The sequence below is a fragment of the Bactrocera neohumeralis genome, chromosome 2 (assembly GCF_024586455.1).
Source record: "Bactrocera neohumeralis isolate Rockhampton chromosome 2, APGP_CSIRO_Bneo_wtdbg2-racon-allhic-juicebox.fasta_v2, whole genome shotgun sequence".
Taxonomy (NCBI): Eukaryota; Metazoa; Arthropoda; class Insecta; order Diptera; family Tephritidae; genus Bactrocera; species Bactrocera neohumeralis.
Genome location: NC_065919.1, coordinates 28197673 through 28222671, shown reverse-complemented (window position 1 = coordinate 28222671; position 24999 = coordinate 28197673). Strand labels below are relative to the sequence as shown.

At 37.7% G+C, this 24999-nt stretch overlaps 1 protein-coding gene and 1 long non-coding RNA gene across 2 annotated transcripts in view; one reads left to right on the top strand and one right to left on the bottom strand.

The window, feature by feature from the left end:
• LOC126767957 (ras-like protein family member 10B) overlaps positions 1-24999 on the top strand; it is a 179109-nt gene that overhangs the window by 139320 nt on the left and 14790 nt on the right. Inside the window, 1 exon segment of the mRNA XM_050485790.1 lies at positions 18972-19094. Coding sequence (XP_050341747.1) covers positions 18972-19094 — 123 coding nt within the window.
• Positions 19478-21553, bottom strand: LOC126768005 (uncharacterized). The gene is made up of 2 exons (XR_007669194.1): positions 21276-21553; positions 19478-19630 (listed from the first exon to the last, which is right to left on the bottom strand). It is a non-coding gene; the product is annotated as an uncharacterized LOC126768005 (long non-coding RNA).

Genomic DNA, 24999 nt, shown 5'->3' with positions numbered 1-24999 from the left:
AAAAGCTGGTTAAAATGACATGGATATATTTCTAAATAAGACTCAAATCGATGCCAAGTCCTAGCTGAGTCGTGAGTTCTGTTAAAATAAATTTTTTTGTATACTAACCTTACTGATATGTGGAACAGAATCGCACATAGAACTGGGTAAAGAAATGAAAACACACATCCTCTTCTATTTCACAAATCCAATTTTTGTTAGTTCATCCTCACGCATGTAGACATAAAGTCTGTATAAATGTTCTTCGTAGTTTCGTTCCAACAAATCGTTTTCGGTTAAATTATAGCCAAATAAGTATTTTAATAGAAAATTCCATGTGAGTGAATACTCATGCAGTCAACTGTGAATTGCGAGCACTTTAGTTTACCAAAATTGTATTATTTATTTTCTTTTTATTGCGCTGCCGAAAAATAAAATTTATAGAGTTGAATTAAAAGTAATTGCTTTGCACATTCAAAAGTCTTGGAAGCAAACACACATATACAGATGTATCTCGATGAATAGTTAATCAAAAGATATAGACATTACCTAATTTATTGGAGAAAATTTGTTTGAAAAATAGTTTAGCTTACCTGACTCCAATACCACTCTCGATAGTCGATAGTAATTTTTGAAAGCCATCGAGATTAGGATTTAAGATTCCTTACAGCAAATTAAAGACTTTTTGTACTAACAGATTTTGAGTTCTGGTTATATTTTGGTTAGTGAATCGTAAGCAATAAAAAACTCAATATCGATTTTTTCGATGATACGTTGTTTTGCATTTTAGGTGACAATTTGTAGCTACTGAACCAATATCTACGATTATATTTCTAAAGTTTTTAAGCCAGTCTAACTTTTATCTCAGCTTCGGAGGAGGAACAGTTAAGCATGTGCGTCTTTGCTGGGATTTAGTGGAATTTTGTTTCTGTTATTTGCGGGCATTTCCGCTCATATCGTTTTCTGCATGGTTTCACAATATATTCAAGTATATAATACATATGTGTATATAAAGCTATCTTTCTATTCGGAGTGTGCTCGTATTAGAGCGCTTTGTTTTATATTATCTTCAACCGCGTTTGCCACACTTTTGCACCACACAAAAACTTCCGGCAGCGCTACGTATGTAGCATGTAGAATTGTTATTGTTATCATCCTTTTCAAAGCCATTCTGGGCACATTTGCAACTGCATTTGCTCGCTAAAGAGCGTAACAAAGCCAGTTAAAACAACTAATCGTTGCTAATGATTTATAAAAATAAAATGCGACAACAAGTAAGGAAGCAATAAGTTCGGGTGTAACCGAACGTCTTATACTCTTTCAACTTGCAAAAATCAAAGCTGGCACAATATCTTCAAGTGTAGGCAAAACTTTATATAAAACATGAGTTTTCACAGAATTCAGCACTCACTGCTCGAAGAAATCGTAAATAGATTACAATCAAATTCGAGATTAATTAATTCATATTATGTCATATTTGACATAAATAGGTAAATTTAATACCTTAAGTTGATGTGGAAAACGTCAACCGGATGATCAGAATATATTATAGAGGGTAATACATTTCGGGGTTCCCTACTCTTTTTAAAGAAAAATCACAGAAACTTTAAATGTAATTGAAACTGTTTATTATCATTCGAAAGAAGATTCTTTGGAAATTATTTTATGACGTTTATCTCTTTCAAATATTGACCGCGGTTACGTCTTAGATGGACCATCCGTTGAGTCCAATTTTCGATGACTCATTCGAGCCTTTCGCCTGGTAACTTGCGAGTGACATGCGTAATTTTTTGCTCCAAGGCCTAAATCGAAGCGGGATTGTTCGCATAAACTTTAACCTTTGCATATCTCCACAGGAAAAATTCTAACGGTGTGATATCACACGATCTTGGTGGAATCGACCGGCCCAAAACGTGAAATTGATGCGATCCATTATATCAATCATATGATGTATGTCTTGTTGAAACCAAATGTCGAGATCACGAGCTTCAACTTCAGTCATCAAATATTCGGTTATGATGGCGCGTTAATGGCCGTCATTAACAGTTACGTTATCACCGGCATAATTTTTGAAGAAATATGAAACGATGATTCCACCGTCCCACCAACTACACCAAACCGTTGTTTTTCTGGATGAAATAGCAGCTCTTGAATCTTTTCAGGTTGCTTTTCGTCCCGAATGTGGCAATTTTGCTTGTTTATTTTGACCATTGACATTGAGCCAGAAATAAGCCTCATCGCTGAACAAAACACATTGTCGGGCTTAGCTATAGAAATGTTTTCTTCTTTTTTTTCTTAATTGGCGTAAACACCGCTTACGCGATTATAGCCGAGTTAACAACAGCGCGAGAGTCGTTTCTTCTTTTCGCAACGTGGCGCCAATTGGATATTCCAAGCGTAGCCAGGTCCTTCTCCACCTGGTGTTTCCAACGGAGCGGAAGTCTTCCTCTTCCTCTGCTTACCCCGGCGGGTATTGCGTCGAATTCTTTCAGAGCTGGAGTGTTTTCGTCCATTCGGAAAACATGACCTAGCCAGCGTAGCCGCTGTCTTTTAATTCGCTGAACTATGTCAATGTCGTCGTATATTTCGTACAGCTCATCGTTCCATCGAATGCGATATTCGACGTGGCCAAGGCGCAAAGGACCATAAATCTTTCGCAGAACCTTTCTTCTGAAAACTTTCAACGTCGACTCATCAGTTGTTGTCAACGTCCAAGCCTCTGCACCGTATAGCAGGACGGAAATAATGAGTGACTTATAGAGTTTAGCTTTTGTTCGTCGAGAGAGGAAACTATCTACATCTTCAAAGTTATGACTGTCAACAGTGACGTGAGTGCCAAGCCGCGAGTGCTACGACTATTTATTTGATGACAGGAGATATTTCGTCTTGCCCTCGTTCAACACCAAACCCATTTGATTTGCTTCATTGTCCAGTATGGAGAAAGCAGAACCAACGGCGCGGGTGGTGAGGCCGATGATATCAATATCATCGGCATACGTCAGCAGCTGTACACTCTTATAAAAAATTGTACCTGCTCGATTAAGTTCTGCAGCTCGAATTATTTTCTCCAGCAGCAAGTTGAAGAAGTCGCACGATAGGGAATCGCCTTGTCTAAGACCTCGTTTGGTATCGAACGGCTCGGAGAGGTCCTTCCCGATCCTGACGGAGCTTTTCCTTGTGCTAAGCGTCAATTTACATAGCCGTATTAGTTTTGCGGGCATACCAAATTCAGACATCGCGGCATAAAGACAGCTCCTTGGAAATGTTTTAGTTTTCGATTAATGGCGTGACAGCGAGTGTGCCAAGGAACATACCATATGTAACAGGTTTCATCAAGATACATATCTTAATTTTTACTCAAGTTACAGCTTGCACGCACAGACGGACGGATAATCAGACAATCACTCAGATTTTAACTCGTCTCGTCATCCTGATCGTTTCTATATATGTAACCCTATATCTATCTCGCTTAGTTCTAGGTGATACACACAACCGTTAGTTGAACGAAACTATTATACTCTGTAGCAACATGTTGCAAGAGTATAAAAAGAACAATGCATGTGAGAGAATGAAATCGAGCGCTAAAGCGACCGCAATAACAACGGAGTCATGTTATGGCAGTCGGTATTGTTGTGAGTTTATTAAATTTTGTACGAAAAAAGAGTTGCAGCAGCGCTTTTTCATGCTTATTGTTTTTTACTATATACAATGGAATTTTTTACATTTTTTTTTTTAATATGAGATGCATACGGGCTCACAACCTTGTTGCCATGTCGATACGAATGTGTATTAGTGCTTATACCGTTATAAATAACCAAAAATTAATTCTCAACCACATAAAGTCAAACTTATAGTTTCGATATAAGCGTTTACCATTCGAAACAACAGTTCAAAAATATACGTTGAATCCCAAAAGAACGACGGACGAAAGAAAAATACTTGAGTATTTTGGCGTAGTTTGCCATACATTTGTTACAGTAGATCGGGCAGTTATATGTCGAAGACCCCACAAAGTATATACATGATCAACGTCTACTATATATACACGACCTAGTTACTGAGTTTTTGAGCTATAGATCTGAAATTTCCCACAAGTCTTTTTCCTTCCAAGAAACTGGACATTTGTCGGAATCAACGATATCGATTCCCCATGGCATATAGTTGCAATACAAACTGACCGATCAAAATCAATATTTTATAAGCAAAACTTTCCCATTTTACTAGATTAACCCGAATACTCGAAATTTGTCTTTGTTCAGGGAAACTTTACAATCTCCTAACATGTTCAGATCGCATCACTGAGAGACATAGCTAGCAAGCAAACAGACCGATCAAAAATAAGATAAAGATCTTTATATAGCCTTTTATGATATAAGAAAATATACCCTTCAAAAATGTATTGTAGCTTCGTTTCTACAGAACTTAATGTTTTTTTTATCATTTTTGTATCACTTGTGGATGGATTTGATCTCATTCCAAACGAGGGAATCCTTAATCGTATCAGATATTAGTATATAAGGGTCAGAGAAGACCGATTTAGCAACCGTCTCGCATAAAAATTATTTATTATTTTTAACTATTGGACATATTCGACATGGACTCGACACCGCTTTTTGAATATAGACCACGAGCTTTCAGTAAATCACATAGAATTCAAAAGGTGTCTGTAGGGCAGTATTAATTACTTACATACACTACTACTACTACTATATATTACATATATGTATGTGTACAAGTATGCAAGGGCCTTTGCGTGCGGCTGTGAATGGGTGTGACTGTCAATGAGCGAACATTGACTTAGGGCATCTTTTACAATTCACTGCGTTTTCAAGTGATTTTCTCCGCCATTGTACCGAACTGTTGAGACGGAATGGCGCGCACAAAATTCCGCCAGGCAAAAGGTTATTGGATATTGTCAAGTACGCAATGGCTTTCCGAACGACGAGACGAGAGTGCAAGCGCAAAAAAGAGCAATCTACAACGTATACTTAAACATGTAATTGTATGTGTGTGTGTGTGTGTGTCCATATTGAATTCCGAAAGGTTGGGCATTGTTTAAACGACATGATAAGCCAGCAGTTTGTCAACGCACGCCAGGACGCACAGGCGTATCCTTTGCAGATGTAATGCAGTCAGTGGCAGGGAAAGGGCAAGAAGCCAAATTGTGTCACTTGGGGTCACGAAAGATGCGAATCATATTTATATAAAAGACAGAATGCCTCATATCGGCAGACTGTCTGTGGAGTGAATGTGGACGTGCGTATGCGCTAGCGAAGGTAGTTAGGAAGTTGTGCTGCGTTCCTGTTGGAATATGTAGGTTAGTTTGATTTGTCAGAGATTTTTGTTATATAAATGTATCATAAAATTTTTCCACTACTACGATAGTTCGTAGTTTCTCATAGAGTAAATCTTAAAGTAATGTCGCACCTTCGAGACATTTGTAGGCGATATAAAACTCACAATATCCCTTATTTTCTGAAGCATAATCTCATAAAGTATTCTAAAGTCACTTATTATTCGAAACTCGTTTAACTCATAGCTAACGCGAAATACAATTCTTCAACGAGCTACGAATGATATTCGTTGGTGACTACCCAACGCGTGATCCTTAATGAGCAATCCCCTTGCACTCTCAGGCACAGGAGGACTTTAACAAATCTTAAAGCTAAGGATATCTTTTTATAGATCCAATTTTTCCCATAACTTCGTAATTTCGGAGAAATGCATTCTTTCGACGATCAACATATATGACATTTGGAGACTTTTTAATTGAATGGAATTCAGCAATGGAATTCTCCAAGATGAGCTAAGTTATGTAAATCGCATGAAGTATTTTGCGAGTATTTGGCCACGTTTAAGATTAGATAAGGTTGGGTCATATAATATATATTGCAATGAAGCATTATTGTTCGTTTCTTTCCATTTAAAGCAATTAGGTATAGAAAGAGGGAAGCAGGAACTATACTTTTCATACAGTTGAACTATACCAGATATGGCTAAGTGTTTCACGACGCTATCAGGATTTTGGAGGCACGAACTTTCTCCGGATTTACGGCTAGCAAAGCCGGCGTTGGATGGACCAAAGTTACGACCATAAACGAGTGTAAACAAAATTTGTTGACCTGAGAAGTTTATCTTCAACTTCGACAGAGGAACCACTCTCCTGAATTCTGTAGCTATCTACCGAAGCGTCTAAGTTTTGAAAAGCATACCAGCAGTGTGAGAAAAAGTGGGATTTAGTTCATGTAAGCGAAAGTCGCATCATGTTTCCTAAAATTCGGTACCCAAAAACGAAACTCTCTTCCATATCTGGTTTTGTCATCAGTAAACCAACTTGTCCGTGCTTGACAAAATGGAGTGTGGTAAAAATAAGAAGATTGCTAAAAATACTTCAAGTCTCCCAGCGGAAGCTATTTGGCTGAATACAGAGCCACTATGCGAATGAGATTGAGTCAAAGTTTTGTTGTTAATGTAACGGGTACCTATTATAATTCCGTAAGGATGGTAAGAATTAGATAAGTTGTCGTCGACGCCATCCAGCGGTAGGCCCAGGAAACTGTATCCAGTCCGGCCGATTACCTTGAATGTTGCCAACAACCTTTCTTTGTCCTTTCCCCATCTGCTGCCGGCGAACGACTTGAGGACGCGGTCGTATGAGTAGTGAAGGAGTACAGTCAGTCGAAAGTCACACCTAAAATTTTGGGGTTATTAACGGCATCGACTGCAATATTAAGGTCAAGTCTGTCGCTGTAGATTTAGTGAGGGAGAGTGTTAAGCTTCGTGCAGCGAGGAAGCGAGAAAGGTAAGAGAGACAGCCGTTTACTTGTCAGCGCATGTCATCGCATCCATTGCCCGGCGTCATTATCGTGCAATCATCAACGTACAAGGTGATAGAAATTTCCTCTGGAGGTTGCGAGAGTTTCGAGGTGTAGAAGTCACACACGGGAAGAGGACACCATCTCGTGGAACAACTCGTTTAATTCTTCTCAATTTTGAGTTTTTACCTCAAAATAGTACGGATGATTAACGACCGCTCAGGTAGTACATGGTCGACCTCTTCAGTTCTGAAAAGAGCGTAGTTTTTTCCATGTCCTCAAGTAGCGTTGTGTGCTTGACCGTGTCAATTTCAACGCTACATGGATCGTTCTCTCGCAGGTTGGTTTCTGGTTAAGGCTACGAACTATCTGGACGTTTATGACGCTAAGTGCTATGGTGGTACTCTGAACATTTCGGAAGCCATGGGGATGGTGTGCTGGGCACAGGTGGTGTGTGAAGGTAGAGAGTAGCAAGGCCTTAAGTGGCTTCAATACTTGGAGAATAGAGTTATCGGACGAAAGAACTCTCATTTGTTGTCGGGTTTCCCAGGTTTCAGTAGTAAGACCACTCTTCCGATTTTCCAAACATCGTCTATTTGAAGAGTAGCCAGCGACATTGAGTCAAGGTCATATCCAGAATATCTATTCTAACGTTAGTCCAACTCATTCTGACAAAAGAACAACCTAATATACATATAGCAATAACTGTGAAGATCATAACCAGCACATCACAGCATTTAAGGAAAAGACTGCAGTTAGTAATGAAGTGTAGTTTAGTTAGCCTGAAGAACTCGAAAGATCACATTTGGTTAAACCTTTGCCAAAAGCTATCGGTGGTCTTGTAACTTCATTCTGAGGAAAACACGAGAAGATTCATACTCATAAAACAACCCTCGTAGCGTTCGTATGTTCCGTTATAATCACACACTGAAGCTGAACAGCCGCTGAGACTTTTTTTGCGCCATTTTCTATATTTGACTGCATTCAACTTAAGGTTTGCTACTGCTCTATATCCACTTCTTCCACACGCTTCTCATTCATTTTTGCTTATCTCGAAGGAATTTCATTTTAAATTTAATTTATATGCAAATGTATACAGAGCACGCCACTACAATGGGCCACAATCAGCTGGAGCATGCCTGTTCCCAGTTGACCCTTACAAGCCCAGCTTGGCTCGTAAAGAACCTGCACACACTTGCCCAGTAAATATATGGTACGAGTATACTCATGTACAGATCTATTTATCCACCTCAGCTGAGCACCTTTTTATCGATTTAATGCGATGCAGGAAATGCAAAAGTAAATTACCGTTAGTGCGGAAAACTGACTGCGGGCGATAGATGGCCAGTAGGTCGCCGCCGACAATGGGATACCGAGCGAGTACGACAGGATGCAGCAGGCACAACGTGGATGTGAGAGAATCGCATGTGGCCACAAACGAGAAGCAGAGCAAGCAAGTTCAAGAATAACATTTAATTAATGTAGGTAAAAGATGCAGTGAACGCCGCTGAAAGACGAAAACCACCAACACACAACACGTAATTTAATTAAACGTAATGAGGCAGTGAGCGTGCGAAGGAAGTGGGGTGTAAGAGAGCACCCAACCAGAAGATACAACATCACATTGAGTCAATCAGCAGATTGCATGCCAACGAATGAGCCTATACTTTTATCAGCATTAGGGTATGGTAAAATGTATGGAGATATTTTTTTTTAAATTACTACTTCGGCAAAAATTATTTCCATTCGAAATTAAAGTATTTGCATTCGCTACCTACTAACCTCGTGCAAGCTGAATTTACTTCGCTTTTTCTTCGTGAACCAAATTCGAGCTGCGAGGATTATTTAGGGAAATGAAATAGGTCAAAATTCGGGTTCGATGAAAACATATATTGACTAATGTCCAGGCAATTCAAATTCGTCCTATATCTTTAGGCTATAAAAGTGAGCAATATCCCCGAAAAATATATGTAATTGACTACTTTAGCTCACTGCTTATTTCTTCCAAGTGACTGTTTTGCTTAGAGTAAGCCAGTGTCAGTCTGCCAACAAATTTTCTTCTATGCTGTGCCCCTTCTACGAAGGATGATTCTGACTCTATCGAATGAGCTCCGTCATCTGTCAGCAATTTCGTTGTTATGCTTTTGAGTCACAACAGTAGAGAGCATAATACATAAATCCACTCGCTATCCTTCTGCTCATTTCCAGCCGTGCTGACTAGACGAGACCAACAGAATCAAGTTTCAAAAAATTCCAAAATAATGAAGTTTCGAGAACTAATTCACTATTGTAATCTCTTTTTTCTTCTAAATAGAGAAAATAATGCGTTTTTTACAGTCCATTCCATTTTATCCTCCTTACGTAGAAAACTCCTAAACCAATCATAATTTTAGTATACTAATTACGACTAAACGACTATGCTAGGATTTCAGACCGCAATATTCTGAAAAAACTAATCATTTTGGCCGAAACAGGTTAAGTTTTTCGAAAATTTCAGAGATTGACTAACAAATAATATCGGTTGTCGGTACTTATTATCTATTCTCAAGGAAGCAGGCTATCTATTTTTTATTGGAACCTTTGACTCGAAAGGAATTTTTCTTCAACTCCTCTCACGTTTAGGCAGCAACTGGAAGAACCACAAAAATCTCTCCAACAAGCATAAAAAGAATTAGATATGAAATCTAATTCTCCCAATTTAAATTTTGCATTTACATCCTCATAAAATCACATATTCGTTTACCCACAAAAAACCGCTTGCTTTCTTCTTTATGGATGTGCGTTTAAGATATTTTTCGTATTTGTACGCAAATGTAATTGAAATTCTAATAAATTGAAATATTTACGAGCTCCGCTATGGCAAATCAAATAAACAGCGACACCAACTGCAAACAATCGCGCGCCGAGAGATGTCAACCGACGCGGCAAATGCGGAAAAGGATACGCCTTGCTGCCTCAACGCAAACGCTTGCTCTCGCTTGGCTTCCCCAGCCCCACATAAATATATATTTACATGCATAAATAACATACACACATATTATATATAAGCGTATGCAGAAGTTTAGCTATGCGAGCGCTTGTGTTTGCCGCAATGTGTATCCGCTTCACGCAAAACACAAATATGCTCATCGCTGACAAATTGCATTAGTGATATCAACTTTAAGGTTATGTGCGAGATTTAACAAAATAACTGGAGTGATAAAAAATGCGCCCCTTGAATACCGATTTATTAGGGCCGACGTTTAGCAAGACTTATGGCATTAAAGTCTTGACACATGTTAATTAAGCTTATGGGTTGGACTTAGACCACATTAAGTCCTATTATGACGCTGTCTAATATTCTTTACAATTTTAGCAGTGTAACAAACGAGCTTTACTAAAAAAATTTGAACGTTGACCTTTCAAAAGTTTCATATCTAAGCCTTAAATCTCATAAAATAATCGTGGCAGGTAACTCCGAGTTCGTGACATCCAGACTTCGATATATAATCCTTCTTTGATTCGAGCGTAAATACAATTCATCAAATAAGTAAAAAAAATATATAGATTAGATCCTCGAAATAGCATAACATACCAGTTTTTTCACAGTTAAACCTCGACTAGTGCTTTTGGGTGTCCAGTAAAATATTTTAAACTCTTTGAATGTAAGACCTGGCAGAGTTAAAACGTGAACGATGTTCATCACGACATAATTTTCTTGGAGGTGAAAGGTAATTGAAAGGTTTTTATTTTATTCGGACACTTTCTAATGTTCCCAGGATGGTCTTTATTTATATATGTATTAAAATTATAATTCACAAAGTTTATTTAAAAATGAGATAATATTAGCACGGGATGCTGCGTTCACTTTGGCGGTTGAAAATCAAGTGTTGCTTTTGATGTGCCGGTGATGCCACTCAGGTTAGAATTAATATTTCGCATAGGGCTACCTTACAGAGGTCTCAAAATCATTGCTAAGGTATACACTGAACTTGGTCTCATGATATATTTAACTATGTATATTATTTCCGAACATGATCACAGGATTCCGAACACAAATCCTAGAGGCCTGCCTTACTAACATACTATACACTTTCTTCAATACTCACGATCTAAAATCTCATAAAAAGCGTTTGTCTCTGTCATCACCAATCGAAAATAACCAGCCAGTAAGTAAAAGAAAAACCTCTTCACTTAACCCTGAAAGAGACACGAGAAAAGAAACAACTTTTAGAAAGATATTTCTTTCATACTATATATTCAAACCACAAATTGTTTCTAATGATAAATACATATATCAAAAGTATACCAGTGGAGGGTTAATAACTCCTAAAAGAAAACCTCATCTCATTATTATCGGAATGAAAGCGGATGGAAGTTCTATTGTCCTCGTGTGGTATACTTAAGTCTCAGCGATCACAGGCGAGTGCCTAACAATACTTGTGCGAAAACAAAGTCGTTCAAATTCGAGGAGAAGCACAGAGAACAAGAAGCCCCAGTAAAGTACGTCTCTCTTCAATTATAAGTTGTGTGACTGCACCTAAAAACAAAGATGGATTTATCTCAGCACTTCCTTATTGATTATCCTTAGTAAATCAAAGTGAAAATCTCTAAATTTTCTTAAGCTGAAGCACGGATTCGCCAGTTATCACAGCAGCCGGTATGGTATGCGAAATAGATTGCAGACCACAACACACACACAATCGAGTCTAAAAACATTCGGGTGCCTTTGATTGAAATATCCACTTGCAAAAAGTTAAAGTGGAAGATAAAATACATTACAAAACGACCCATTTAAGCATAAGCCGCGAGCAAATAAAAATTGAAAAGTAAGTATAAACATAAGAATTCCGCAGTAAGACAACATATGGTCGTAAAAGAGAGAGGAGTTAGCAACAACGCATTCAAGTTGTAGGAAGCCATATGAAAAAATCGCTTTGAATATACTCTGCTCGTATAAGAAAACGCATGTCAGCAATTTTCGGACACGTTTGGAACGCAGCCAAATGTCATGGATGAGGCCAAAGGCAGTCTGTAACCCGCAAATTTCCATGTATGATAGCTTGTATATGAATGCATGTGTGCGAGAGTACAAGTGTCACTGGTGCTTTAACTCACTTAAATCGTAATTTGAAAGATGTGCTAGACATACAGGCGTAGCTTGGTGGGAAAGAACGAGTTCAACGAAGGCGAAAGACGTGTAGACGCGAAAACACAAGACCCCAAAGGAGCTGCAGCATGCATACTTATATATGTACATATGTATGTTTAGTGGAAACTTAAGTACATACATACTATACATACATATGTAGACTGTACCGCTAGGAAACTTATTACTACATTTGAGAGTTAATTTAAACTTACTTCAAAAGGGGAGTTTTAATCCTCGATTTTATCTGCCCTCGAGTTCATGCTTTGTTAAAGACCATATATATTTTTTCTGTAAACATCTGTTCTCCGGTCTAAATCTTGTGACCGCAACTAATTTCTCTCTCCGTCTTTGCTGTCACACTCCAATTTTTTGTTGTCTCCCTTCTCCTCTCTAAATTCCTCTCACTCTCGCTATTGCACTCTCTTTGTTGCATCTCTTTCCTCTTCTCTCTCTGATCCATTTATCAGAATGAAGGCAAACGATTTGAATCATCCCCGTCGCAGTATATTTTTTTTCTCTTTCCTCTTCTCTCTGATCCATTTATCAGAATGAAGACGATCCCTCACACAACAGTCGCGTGGTTTCAGCTTAGAGCTTTTATGCTTTTCATTTTTCTCGTACAGAATGAGTCCAAAAATAGGGACGACGACATAGTGCTATAGAATATTTGATATCTATGGTCTAGTTCATGGAAATCAAACTTAGGCGTTAGAGTAAAAAAATATTAACAGCACTTTACACCTGTAAAAGTATAGTGTAGGCCGCATAACGCCAAACACCACGTGTAAGCCATTGGCTCTACCGGGAGTTGTAAGACGATTATGACATACGGTATTATAGTATGGTGGACAATGATGGAAAAGAAATACGTGGCGAAGGAAAAATGGAATAGAGCTAGATGCACAGGGACACACGTATAATTATACATATATACCGATGGGTCCAAAGTAGTAAAATGAGTTAGATACCACAATCGCCTTTTGACTGCCAGGCCACTGCCAAAGCCTTCTTGTTCTCACAAAGAGTGTGCTCACGACAAGAAATATATTTACTATATGTATATATATATAGATAGTCAAACTGTTTTGAAATGCCTTTAATTTCTAAGGGATCTATTGGATCTAATATCATATTTCACGATAAACCTTCCATGATTTCTGGGAGATAGTGATATTCCTAATAAAGAGGCACTATACTCGAATCACCATAATCCACAAAACAAAACTTCAATTTAGAGGGACTTGGAGTATTAGAAGGTTTCATTAAAACAATTTTTTTTTTCAAAAAGCTCTACAATACAGACACCACCACCACCATACAACGACATTGAGCAATGAATCTTCTTATGCTGGAATCTAGTACTACAGATCACCATATTTCGGGCCCCGGGGAAGTCAGTCAGCCTCAACCCATTTGGGGATGTTTCCTCGTGGAGGCTGAATTTACCGACCGTCGTGCCAAAGGTATCTTCTTTGCCCACCCTGGCGTTAAAGTCGCCAAACACGATTTTGACATCGTGGGAGGGGCAGCGCTCATAGGTGTGCTCCAAGCGCTCAAAGAAGGCATCTTTGGTCACATCGTCCTTCTCTTCCGTCGGGGCGTGGGCGCAAATCAGGGATATGTTGAAGAACCTCGCTTTGATGCGGATTGTGGCTAGACGTTCATTCACCCGAGTGAATGATAGTACTCGACGAAGGAGTCTCTCTCCCACCACGAATCTCACACCAAACTTGCGCTCCTTTATATGGTCACTGTAGTAAATGCCACAAGGACCTACTCGTCTCAGTCCTTGTCCCGTCCATCGCATTTCTTGGACGGCAGTGATGTCAGCCTTCACTCTAACGAGGACATCCACCAGCTGGGCAGCGGCACCTTCCCAATTAAGGGTCCGGACATTCCAGGTGCACGCCCTGATATCATAGTCCTTATTTCGTTTGCCATGGTCGTCATCAAAAGGGTTTCTCTTCCGAGGCTTGTTGTTCCTTTTCATTGGGGGTGTGAGCTGTGTGAGCCATCTGTAAAATAATCGTTTCTGGCCACTCCCAAGTGAATGGCGATCAGAGAATTTTCCTCACTGGCGTGAACTTCTACACATGACCCCATTCTCCAACTATTGGTTGAGAATTTTTTGACCATGTCAAGGAGGTTGCACAAATAAAACTTTTTATATTGTGAAACTTCGTTAGAATCACTGGGTGGTTAAGAGAGAACATAACACAGTGATGGGATTTTAATCCCGGTGGTTTCACAATAGGCCCCCTAATTCCAAATTGTCGTCACTTCGAGTCGTAACTGATTTATCTTCTGTGTATGATTCAGTCCTGTGATATAAAGGGTGATCCATTTCGAGGTTCCCTATTTCAAATGGGGGGGTGTTAATTGTCATTTGAAAGAACATTCTGTGGCATTTAGTTTTTGATTCGAATTTCGAAGACTCGTTCCAGCATTTTGACTAGTGACTGGCGAATGACACCCTCGATGTTTTGCTCCAAGTCCTCAACTTACATATCTCCACAGAAAATGTTTAACGGCGTGATATCACACGATCTTGGTGGCCAATCGACCGGCCCAAAACGTGAAATTATCTGTCGGGTATGATGGCGTGATAATGGCCATCATTGTCAGTTACGTTCCGACCGACCGTCGGAGGATTCCACCGACCACAAACCATACCAAACCGTTGTTTTTTCTGGATGAAATGGCAGCTCTGGAATCTCCTTAGGTTCCTCTTCATCCCAAATGCGGCAATTTTGCTTTTTTACATCTTCTTGGAACATTTCAAAAGCCTATAGAGCGAAGTGACGTAAAATGCACCACGTCGTTCCATACGTCAATCTGAGTTGCTGCGCACGACTCCGAATCGGCTCTCCGTGGTCCTTTTGTACACTCTCATATACGGCTGCTATATTTTCTTGACTGCGTGAAGACCGTTGTCTATTCGATCGAATATTGTCAGGTAATGAATGCTGGTTGTCAAGATGGCCGATTATGTTTACCATAAATTGAGCAAAACTGAACAAAAACAACATAACAGCATGACACGACTCACGCGACATCTGTCAAAAAGGCTATTGAAAGAATCACCCGTTATAAATGCGTCTGTATCGAAGGACGGTTTGTCGATGTGTCATTGCTCGTGTAGATGTTCCTCATATGAACTGCCGCAACAGCTGCGAAATGTGATATTTTTGCGCTAGCAGGCCTCGCCTAGGCCGACTCACAGCATGCCTGCGCATAAATAGCGGACTTGTTTTCTTTTTTTCGTTTACGTTAATAGCGTGTTTTTCCGAGCTGCGGTTAGATGTTTTTTAAGTGGAAATTTATGTTTAGTTATATGTAAATATTTAGTCCAAATTATCGCTGCTTTGAGCCGACGCCGATTACATACAAGATGCTTCTCTTTGCATTACTACGTATATTTGGGAGAATGCGTGGCTTAAAGAGGCTAAATGGAAGTTTTCAGATCAATCAAACATATATATATACATATATACATACATATGTGTGCACATTCATATATGTACATATATTTTTCTTATATGCTTGTAAATAACATTTTAGGCGCTTCTGTTGAATCAGCTATTTTCTTTAGGCTACCATACATTTCTTTGTAGCTGATTGTTTTTATTATCTTACTACATATATACTCACATACATACATACACATATATATACTCATATGTATTCTTTATTCACTTCCATGTCATAAATGTTTGAGATCGCATAGAAACAAATGTTTGTCATTTGCGTTTAGCCGGTCAATAGCTTGGCTCACTGGCCATAAATGAGCGACCAATAAATGTGCCGTTAAGCGCTAAAATTGCGCAATAACAAAAATAACGAACGCACGAGAATTGAATATATTGACAGCAGCAGTTATGTTGTGAATGGCTGTAAATTGAAATCAAAACATTTTATAGAGATGTGTGTGTCTCCCGGCAAATGAGAAGATTTGCAAACATTAAAATAATACTAGGCAATAAATAAACCATTTCAGCTGTACATATGAGTATGATAATAATCGCGAATAGGCGAGTTTATATGCTTTTAACAAGCAATTATGGTAATTAAATGCTGACTACGGTGGTCCCTACCCTTTAAATGAATTATAATTGCAGCTGTAACAATTATTTATGGAAAAGCTACAGCACTTGGGCAGACGTTATGGGTAAATGCAGGGCCTGTTTCGTAAGTTGCACTTCTTAAAAATAATTCTTAACTTAGAAATCCTTTATTTCCGGTTATTTATTGCGTACTGATACAAAGCCATTAACATTTCGTACAGCAGCACCACCTACCGGACATAATGCTATCAGTTCTCTCAAGTTAAAACCAACAATCGGCAAGACAAAAATCGATAAGTTATGTAAGAGACGTACACGGACGGACAACTCGAAGCGGACAGACATATTAATATTAATATACATAAATATATTATTATTTACTTACATTTTTAATCTAAACTACATAAATACGAAAGAATGCAACCATGCTATAGTAGCCATAGTCAACCCCAACTTGACGAATATGCTAGACGCGTACTCGACAACGGATAAACTGGAGAGTTGCTTTTTGAATGCGAATAAAGATACATCTAAATTAATATATACTTGCTTACTACAAATTCTGTGTCTACTAATTTCCTACAGTTATAATCGTATCCCAAAAACTTTCTCATGTAGTATTAGGTAAAATGCCATTCACAACTGCCCCATATATCCGATATAAGAATATCCTATCAATAAAATTTTTATCAATATTAGTACTACATATTCGGTTCCGTTTTTCAGTCAAAACCTTATTATCGATGTGTTTATCCAACGGGTTCAAAGCTTCAACAGAATATATAAAATCTAATGACTAACAACTTTCTATTCTTCTTCTTCTTAATTGGCGTAGACAACGCTTACGCGATTAAGCCGAGTTAACAACAGCGCGCCAGTCGTTTCTCTTTTTCGCTACCTGGCGCCAATTGGATATTCCAAGCGAAGCCAGGTCCTTCTCCACTTGGTCCTTCCAACGGAGTTGAGGTCTTCCTCTTCCTCTGCTTCCCTCGGCGGGTACTGCGTCGAATACTTTCAGAGCTGGAGTGTTTTCGTCCATCCGGACAACATGACCTAGCCAGCGTAGCCGCTGTCTTCTCATTCGCTGAACTATGTCAATGTCGTCGTATATCTCGTATAGCTCATCGTTCCATCGAATGCGATATTCGCCGTGGCCAATGCGCAAAGGACCATAAATCTTTCACAGAACTTTTCTCTCGAAAACTCGCAACGTCGACTCATCCGTCGTTGACATCGTCCAAGCCTCTGCACCATATAGCAGGACGGGAATTATGAGCGACTTATAGAGTTTAGCTTTTGTTCGTCGAGAGAGGACTTTACTTTTCAATTGCCTACTCAGCCCGAAGTAGCACCTGTTGGCAAGAGCAATCCTCCACTGAAATATTTTGACTTATCAGAATAGGAAAGATCCAAACATATTTTAAAATTTTTAGGGTTGAACACGAAAGAAAATCTTCTTCTGGATACCCCTAATAAGATGGACAACTCAAAAGAGCCTACAAATATTATTTGCAAAATATGTTCTTCCTCTATTCCCTCTTTGTTTACGCTTTTAACAAAATTTTAAAAGAAGCAGCGGATCTTGTCAAAAATTTCGAAAAAAAATTCATTTCCTAATTTAAACAATTATAAATAAAAAGTAATAATAAAATTTAATGTCAAAAGTACACTATTAAATTTGTCGATCGTAAATTTTTCAAATAAACGGTAACCCTTCTAAAAATTTTCTGGAAACCTTGAAACCATTTTCAAACAGCAGCTTTCTTAAGCTTTTAGCATTTTACGTTCATATTCTTCAGAAATTTGCTGGAACTTATTTTTAAATTGGCAACCCTTTAAGAAAAATATTTTTAAATTTAATACTTCAATCTACTTAGTTCGATATAGATATTGTAATAGGTATAAGCTAAACCTTACCAATTTTAAGGAATAAAATTTTTAAACGGCTGGCAACTTCGCCATATCCTATGTAAATATGTATATTTGTATTTCAAATTTTTTGGTTTAACATGCAAGTGTAATAAACAATTTTTATCAAATTTAGCAACTTTTCATAATTACAATTTAAACAGGTGGCAACCCTGTTCAAAAAATATTTTAAACACAAAATTTATCCTCTATAAATATTTTTTCATTCAAAAGTTTTTGGTTTAATATAATAATAAATATTTCTTATCACACTTAGTAGCTTTATAGTTGAAACAGGTGGCAACCCTGTTTAAAAAATATGTTTAACACAAAATTTTAATGCGTCTCAAGTTTCTAAAATTGATTAATTTTATTATTATTTCAATTAAAAAATTTCAAACAGATGGCCACATTATAAGCTTTTCTGCACGATTCTTTTAAACAGACCTATTATATATTTGAATATTTGTAGAATCCATAAAAATTACATGCCTTCAGTTTAATAATTGCAATTGATAATACAATTTTTATAACGTCTAGCTAAACAATTTTAATGATTTAAACTTTTATAAAGGTGGCAACTCCGCTATATTCTATCTAAATATTTTTAGCTTAAATTTTTTTTATTCAATGTCCCTATTATAACAAATCATTTATTAAGGCAGCTTTACTGAGTCACGGTTTAAACAGGTGGCAACCCTGCTCAGAAAACATTTTAAATACAAAGTTTTCTTATACATATCCGTCAAATTTTCAAAATTTCCTTATTCTATAATTTCTTTAAATTTACAATTTTCCATCAGATGGCAACCTTATACATTTTTTTAACCTTTTTTTTAAACCAACCTGTTATTTATTTTGATTTCTGCATCGTAATAAAATCATATGCTATCAGTTGCATTGCATTACAATTGATAAACATGTGTATGTGGGCCATCCACGGCGTATGAGCAACATTTCTTACTTCATACTATCAAGTTAGAATTATAATGCTATAACTTATGCACTTAAATGTATTCCATAACGCGACTTCTATATTTGTTTACTACAAGGCTTCTTCCATTTTCGTTGCAGCAATTCTTCTACCACGACTTTCCGAAGACACATCAGACGACTACGCGCAGAAAGATCTACAAGAGCTGTCTGGTGTGCGACACTTGCATACGCGAGCTGATGGTACTCGACGTTCCACCCCAGGTGAGCATTCATAAAATGCTGAAATGCGCGCATAAGTTTCATGCAATTGTGCAGCAGAAATTCAAGAATCCGTTAGCAAACACAGGAAAACTAAAAAAGCAGAAAGTGAATTTCTGTAAATTGAAAAATAAGCTAACGTGCACGGCAACAGTTGCAGCTGCAGTGACAGCTAACAACGCCAACAGCTGGCAGGTGTCGTTTCGGTGTCTATATGCTCGGCGGCCATGCCTCTGTGCGCCGCTCCCTCCATTAGTAATATCACATGAATAAATTATCGCTTTATTGATATTGCATTTCCCAGAGAGTGAACAGAACGCTACGCTATTTTTTCCTTCTCGTTTTTAATTTTTTATTTCCTTTTGGTGCACTCTGCGTTTATGGTCTTATTGAAAATCGCATTAAATTCGTTGTACATCGAGCAGGTCTATGTAGCTAATCAATTTTAACGGTGTCTCCTTAAATTTTATAACTGCAATTTTATTCACAACGAAGGAGAGTTGCAGTAAAATTGATATTCACATGATATTTTGAAGTATCTGTATGCATTTTAATTTCCATATTTTTATTATTATTTTATTTACAAAATGTTTGCTTAAATGTATTTCATGAAAAGTTTTCAGGCTCTTAAAGTCACATAAAAATTTGAAAAATGCCTGCCTCTCATATTAGAGTTTTATCCCATTCCCACTCATCTACGAAAGTAGAATAAAGGATTAAGATCTTATTTGCAACATAGAGGTTAGCATTATACGGTAAACATAATCATAATAGGCAATACACCCTGTTTAGATCGTAACCACGCTCTTTACAATGAAGTTGGATTTATGAAACAAATTAATCGTTGAAGGAGTTTGATAAATGTGCACTTGTAAATATGTAAAATGAGAGCAAAAACCAAAAAAAAAATCGTTTTTTCATAAGAAATCACAATAAAGTTTGCCTGAGTCCATATTTTTACCACATATTTACCCCAGAAAATAATATATTCAATACAAAAGTTTTTGAATTAAATTGAAGGGTTTGCCAACACGAACGACCGGATGTTAAAATTAAATAAAACACACAAATATGCCAATTTTGATTTGAAAAAAATCCTTGAAAAAAGTTCAATCAAAAACGTGTTGCAACGCTCGCTATTGATGGTAACGGCGTTTCTTGGCTCATTTCGAAAGAAATAATAACTGATAATGAAATGGTGGTTTCTAACTCCCCACAAATCGCGACAATTTTGTTTGTTAACCAAAGCATTGAGCGAGAAATGGGCCTCATGTAAGTAGATGATTTTTCGATGAAAACCGTCGTTGGTTTCCATCATTTCACATGCCCAATCGGCAAAGCTACGGCACTTAAAATGATCGGTCGTATTCAGTACATGTGCAAGCACAACCTTATATGGATGCTGATCCAAATCCAAACGCAAAATCCACCATATTGCCAACAGAGAGAGATCCAACTGTGCAGAACGACATTGAAGCGATATAAAGTTGGAAATGGGAACTAAATCTTTACATAGGTTAACAAAATAATGATGCAGAAAATACTTGGAATCAGGAGGAGTGCATTCAAGTAAAGCAAAAATCAAGGGGCTTTTATCCCGTTACACGTTATATACATTTACTTTAACAACACCCTATAATTAGCCTTGTTAGTGTTCATATTGCTTTCAGTCATTATTTATGTGCACAAACATATTAGCAGAACTCAATTGTGATAGCACAGCAATTTTAAAATGCAATAATAAATTTGTGAAAATGCATTCTTAATATTTTAGACTATTTCTCCCTTCGGAATAGAGGCATAAGTGTGAATTGAGTAATGATCCAACACAGTGCTAACGATCCAATCTTCGCACACTGATTCTAAAATTTCGCAGTATATGATAAAAAATAATTTTGCTTCACTATTCAATCGACTGAACAATGCTTTCAGTAGCCAATCGTGAACTTTAAGCCAAAAAGTTGATATTTTGAAAACTCGCACAGACTCGTCTGACCCCTTCAAGCTTGACTAGCTAATAACTAGTCCAACTCAAATCACAGACGAAGCATAATTTGCATTGACTGAACATTTTATTAGCTCATCACCCGCAATATTTAAATATTTTGTTATCCACAACAACAGCAAAACACGTTGGCAGTGACTGAAATGTGCACTAAACGAATTAATGTTACTCATACGCACCGTCACACCGCATAAACATCAAATCTAAAATACAAGTCGCCGTATAAACCGGCTGTGCTTTGCCAACACATTTTTGTCTTGCTTTGCCGAACCATAAAATACTGTGTAGCTCAGCTGCCTATTACCAGCTTTGTAGCCTTGATGTGGGCCAAGGATATGAACAAAAGTTCAATGTCATGTATATATTCTAATGCGCCAGCTGTTGCTATTCCCTTTCCACAAATGCAGTACACGTCATATCGTATATACATACATGGTCTTATATACATATATATATATATGTATATATTTATATATATATAAATGAATAAATTTCGCGCCTTCGTCAATGGTTACGTGTCTTAGCGTTTTAATGCCGTTTCCAGTCCCGCTGCGGCGGTAATATTCTAATAACCATTATTTACGCCGAAGGATGTCTGCTCGTTGCAGCTTTCAGACACGCTAGGTGGTCGTATAAAAGTTGTTTTTTCTGTTCGTTTTCGCCGTTAGCATATAACTTACTCCGGCGACCTATCCCCACCACGATTAATATTGCCAAGGCAAATCTGGAGTAAAGCAGAATTGAAATTTTCATTTCCGCTCTAAAATATTTGTGCAGATTTACAGATTTTCAAGATTTAGAACAACAAATTTTAATATCGCCATTTTTTATGTCTGTACATACATACATTCATACCTACAATTAAAATGTGCCTGAGAATCTGTGCGGCGAACAGTTGGTTTGATTTCAATTCCACCGAATTTATTCGCTGCATATTTCAACAGTTTCAATTCTTAGCGCTTATCCCTCTGATCCGCCTCCGCCAGCGCAATTTAGTGTGTCTCATCGGAATTGCTCATTGGCAATTCATATTGATTCCGTCGAATTTATGTCTCTCGCGGAGTATAAAGTTTAAAGTTTCCCACACAACTGAAACTTATGAGGCTGTGTGTAAATGTAGAAAGGTTTATGCTCACACTCATACACACATATATATATATATATATACAACCACAGTTAAATATAGTATGTGAAACCTTGCATATTTTATGCATGTAACATTCCGCATTACAAACCCTCATAGGAATACCCTTTAGGGAAATGAATTATTGAAACATAAATACTAGGAAACGGGGCACGCTCTTTGAAATAAGAGGAGCATATGAATAAAACATTGTTGTTTAAGAAAGTATCAACTTAGAAGGTGTGTCCTTAGAGTTATCGAATTTTCTAGAGAAATAGCAACCAAATCAGCTGTCAAAGTAGTTGTCAAAGTAAAAAGCGGGACATTTACATATATTCAATAAGCTCTGACTTTGAGGAACTAGAGGAATTACTAAAAATTTTATGAAGCACATTCCAGAAATAACGGATACATAAATAAGGTAAATTGTGCTATTTACATACAGTGTGAACAGTCCTGAGAAGACTCTTTAAGTTATCTTGCATTCAAAAAAGTGTCAAGGATGGTTTACGTGCAAATATTTGTCCATACTTCTTTAAAAAATTAAAATGAAGTCAATATTGCCGCCAACGATCGTCGCTACACACATAGATAACTGGTTCCCCAGTGCAATCTCATTGGCCTACGAGCTAAATCCAAAAATGATCGAGTGAATGCTTTATGCTGACGAACCAGCAGTGACTGACCATTTGTAAATCTGAGTCGATTTAAAAAAAATTATTTAACCAATCGTTACAATTCCTTAAAAACTTTCAAAATAAGCTCCTTCTGCGTCGATGAAGCGCTGCCAGCGCGATTTCCAAGCAATGAGGGCGTCATGAAGGCATTCTCCGGAATAACATTGAGAGCCAAGGTTCATTCTACTTGGATCCCCTTTGTCGTCTCAAAATGCTTGCCTTTTATAGGCACTTTCAGTCAAGGAAAAAAAAAAGTCCGGGAGGGTCACATCTGCGATGTAGGGCGGCTGCGGAAGCGTTGGAATGCCGATCTTGGTTATGTAGCTATTCACAAGAAAGGCCGCAATTTCTGGTCGTCAGTGAGCACATTGTCGGTGTTTGTCGAAGTCGCAGGTCTCCCAACACGGTCTTCATCAGCGACCTCTTCCAGGCCCTCCAAAAAGGCCTGGTGCCACCGAAACATACCACTTCTTGCTAAAGTAACATCTGGATAAGCCTGCTTGATCTTATCAAACGTCTTTGTCACAGATTTACCGAGTTTCACATAAAATTTAAGCGCGTACCTCTGCTCTAACGAACGCTGCATTTTCGGCTTGCACACTCACAGAAACACGTCGCGCGAAAATGTTTGTCCAGACTCTCCAAGTGCTTGGAGACAACTGAACAGCCGCTCTTTCGTTAGTTAGGAACGCTCTCTACCGAATCCGAAGTACAGTAGCGGCAGAAGAAAATCAGTCCTATTACTTTCCGGACAAACCCTGTGCAATATCTTTTCTCGTGCCCTGAAAATGCATAGCTTTCGCAAAAAAAAAAACAAATTTCTAAGATAAAATGAAACACTATTCTAAAATAGTCGCAAACTTGAAATATTTTCTTTCATGACCACTTAACCTAAAAAAATGTCTACTGCTATGGACAAAAAATAGTAAAACTTTTTATTTAAAATTTCGCGCGAAAACCAATTTCTAGAAATATTTCTTATGTTGATATGACTGTCAGTGACTTCTGTGCCAAATGTTACATCAAAATATTCTTTAGTGCTTAGTATACACTTCTCTTTCTGAAGTACATGAAGTGCATTCGGCGACTTTTACGATGAGTGAAATTTCGTTAAATTTTAGGTACGAAATCAAATTACTGACGCCGAAACGTTCAGAATGTTGAAAAAGGATTATGCGTCGTTTGCGCGAAGCTATTCGTAAAAAGAGGCCGGAATTATGGTCCGACAACTCTCGGTTTTTGCACCACGATAATGCACCGTCGGATACTGCACTGATTCTTTGCGAGTTTTCACCAAATTCTCAAACAATATCAGACCTGATTTAGCTTCTTGTGACTTCTGCCTATTCAACAAACTTAAACGACTGCTTCGGGGAAACCGTTTTAAGACAATTGAAAACATTGAGTGTGAATCGCTATGCGCATTGAAGGTAGAAATTGACTTTAACAACTGTATCGAGGATTGGAAAAAACGTTGGAACGAGTGCATTGGGCAAAGAGGGGTTACTTTGAGGGCGCTACATAGATTTTGAAGAATGAATTAAGCATTTTAAAATTATGAACACAGTGCAACTATTTTTTTCCATAGTTCTGATTTCGATAAATTATAGTTTTGAAAAAAAAAAACTTTGAAAGCAATATCTGGAATAATTTTTGAATTACAGCCTTCTAAAGTGTAACCGTTAAGTTCAATGAAATTAATCAGTTTATCTTGAAACATAATTTCTTTATCAAATCGAACAATTGACGCAGTAGTGTTTTTTTTTTTTGAAATCCTGTTTTTTTGGCTACGATACTAGATGTGCTCTTTAAATTCTTTCTTTGCAATTTCATTAATCTTCAACATTCTTTACGTAAATAACTATGTACTTGTACTGCATATTCTGGCTCATTGACCAAGTTGGCGGCCAGAATAATATTGCTGCAATTTATTAACGAGTTGGGCTATCATTATTATCGTCTCGAGAGACTTTGTAGTTGTTTGTGCACTCGTTATTGATGATTCATTGAATATCCATTAATAAAAATCGCAATTATTGGCCCAGCCGTAAGAACAACAATAAGACAAACGCTGTAAAAGTCGCTAACCTAAGAGAAGGCAAG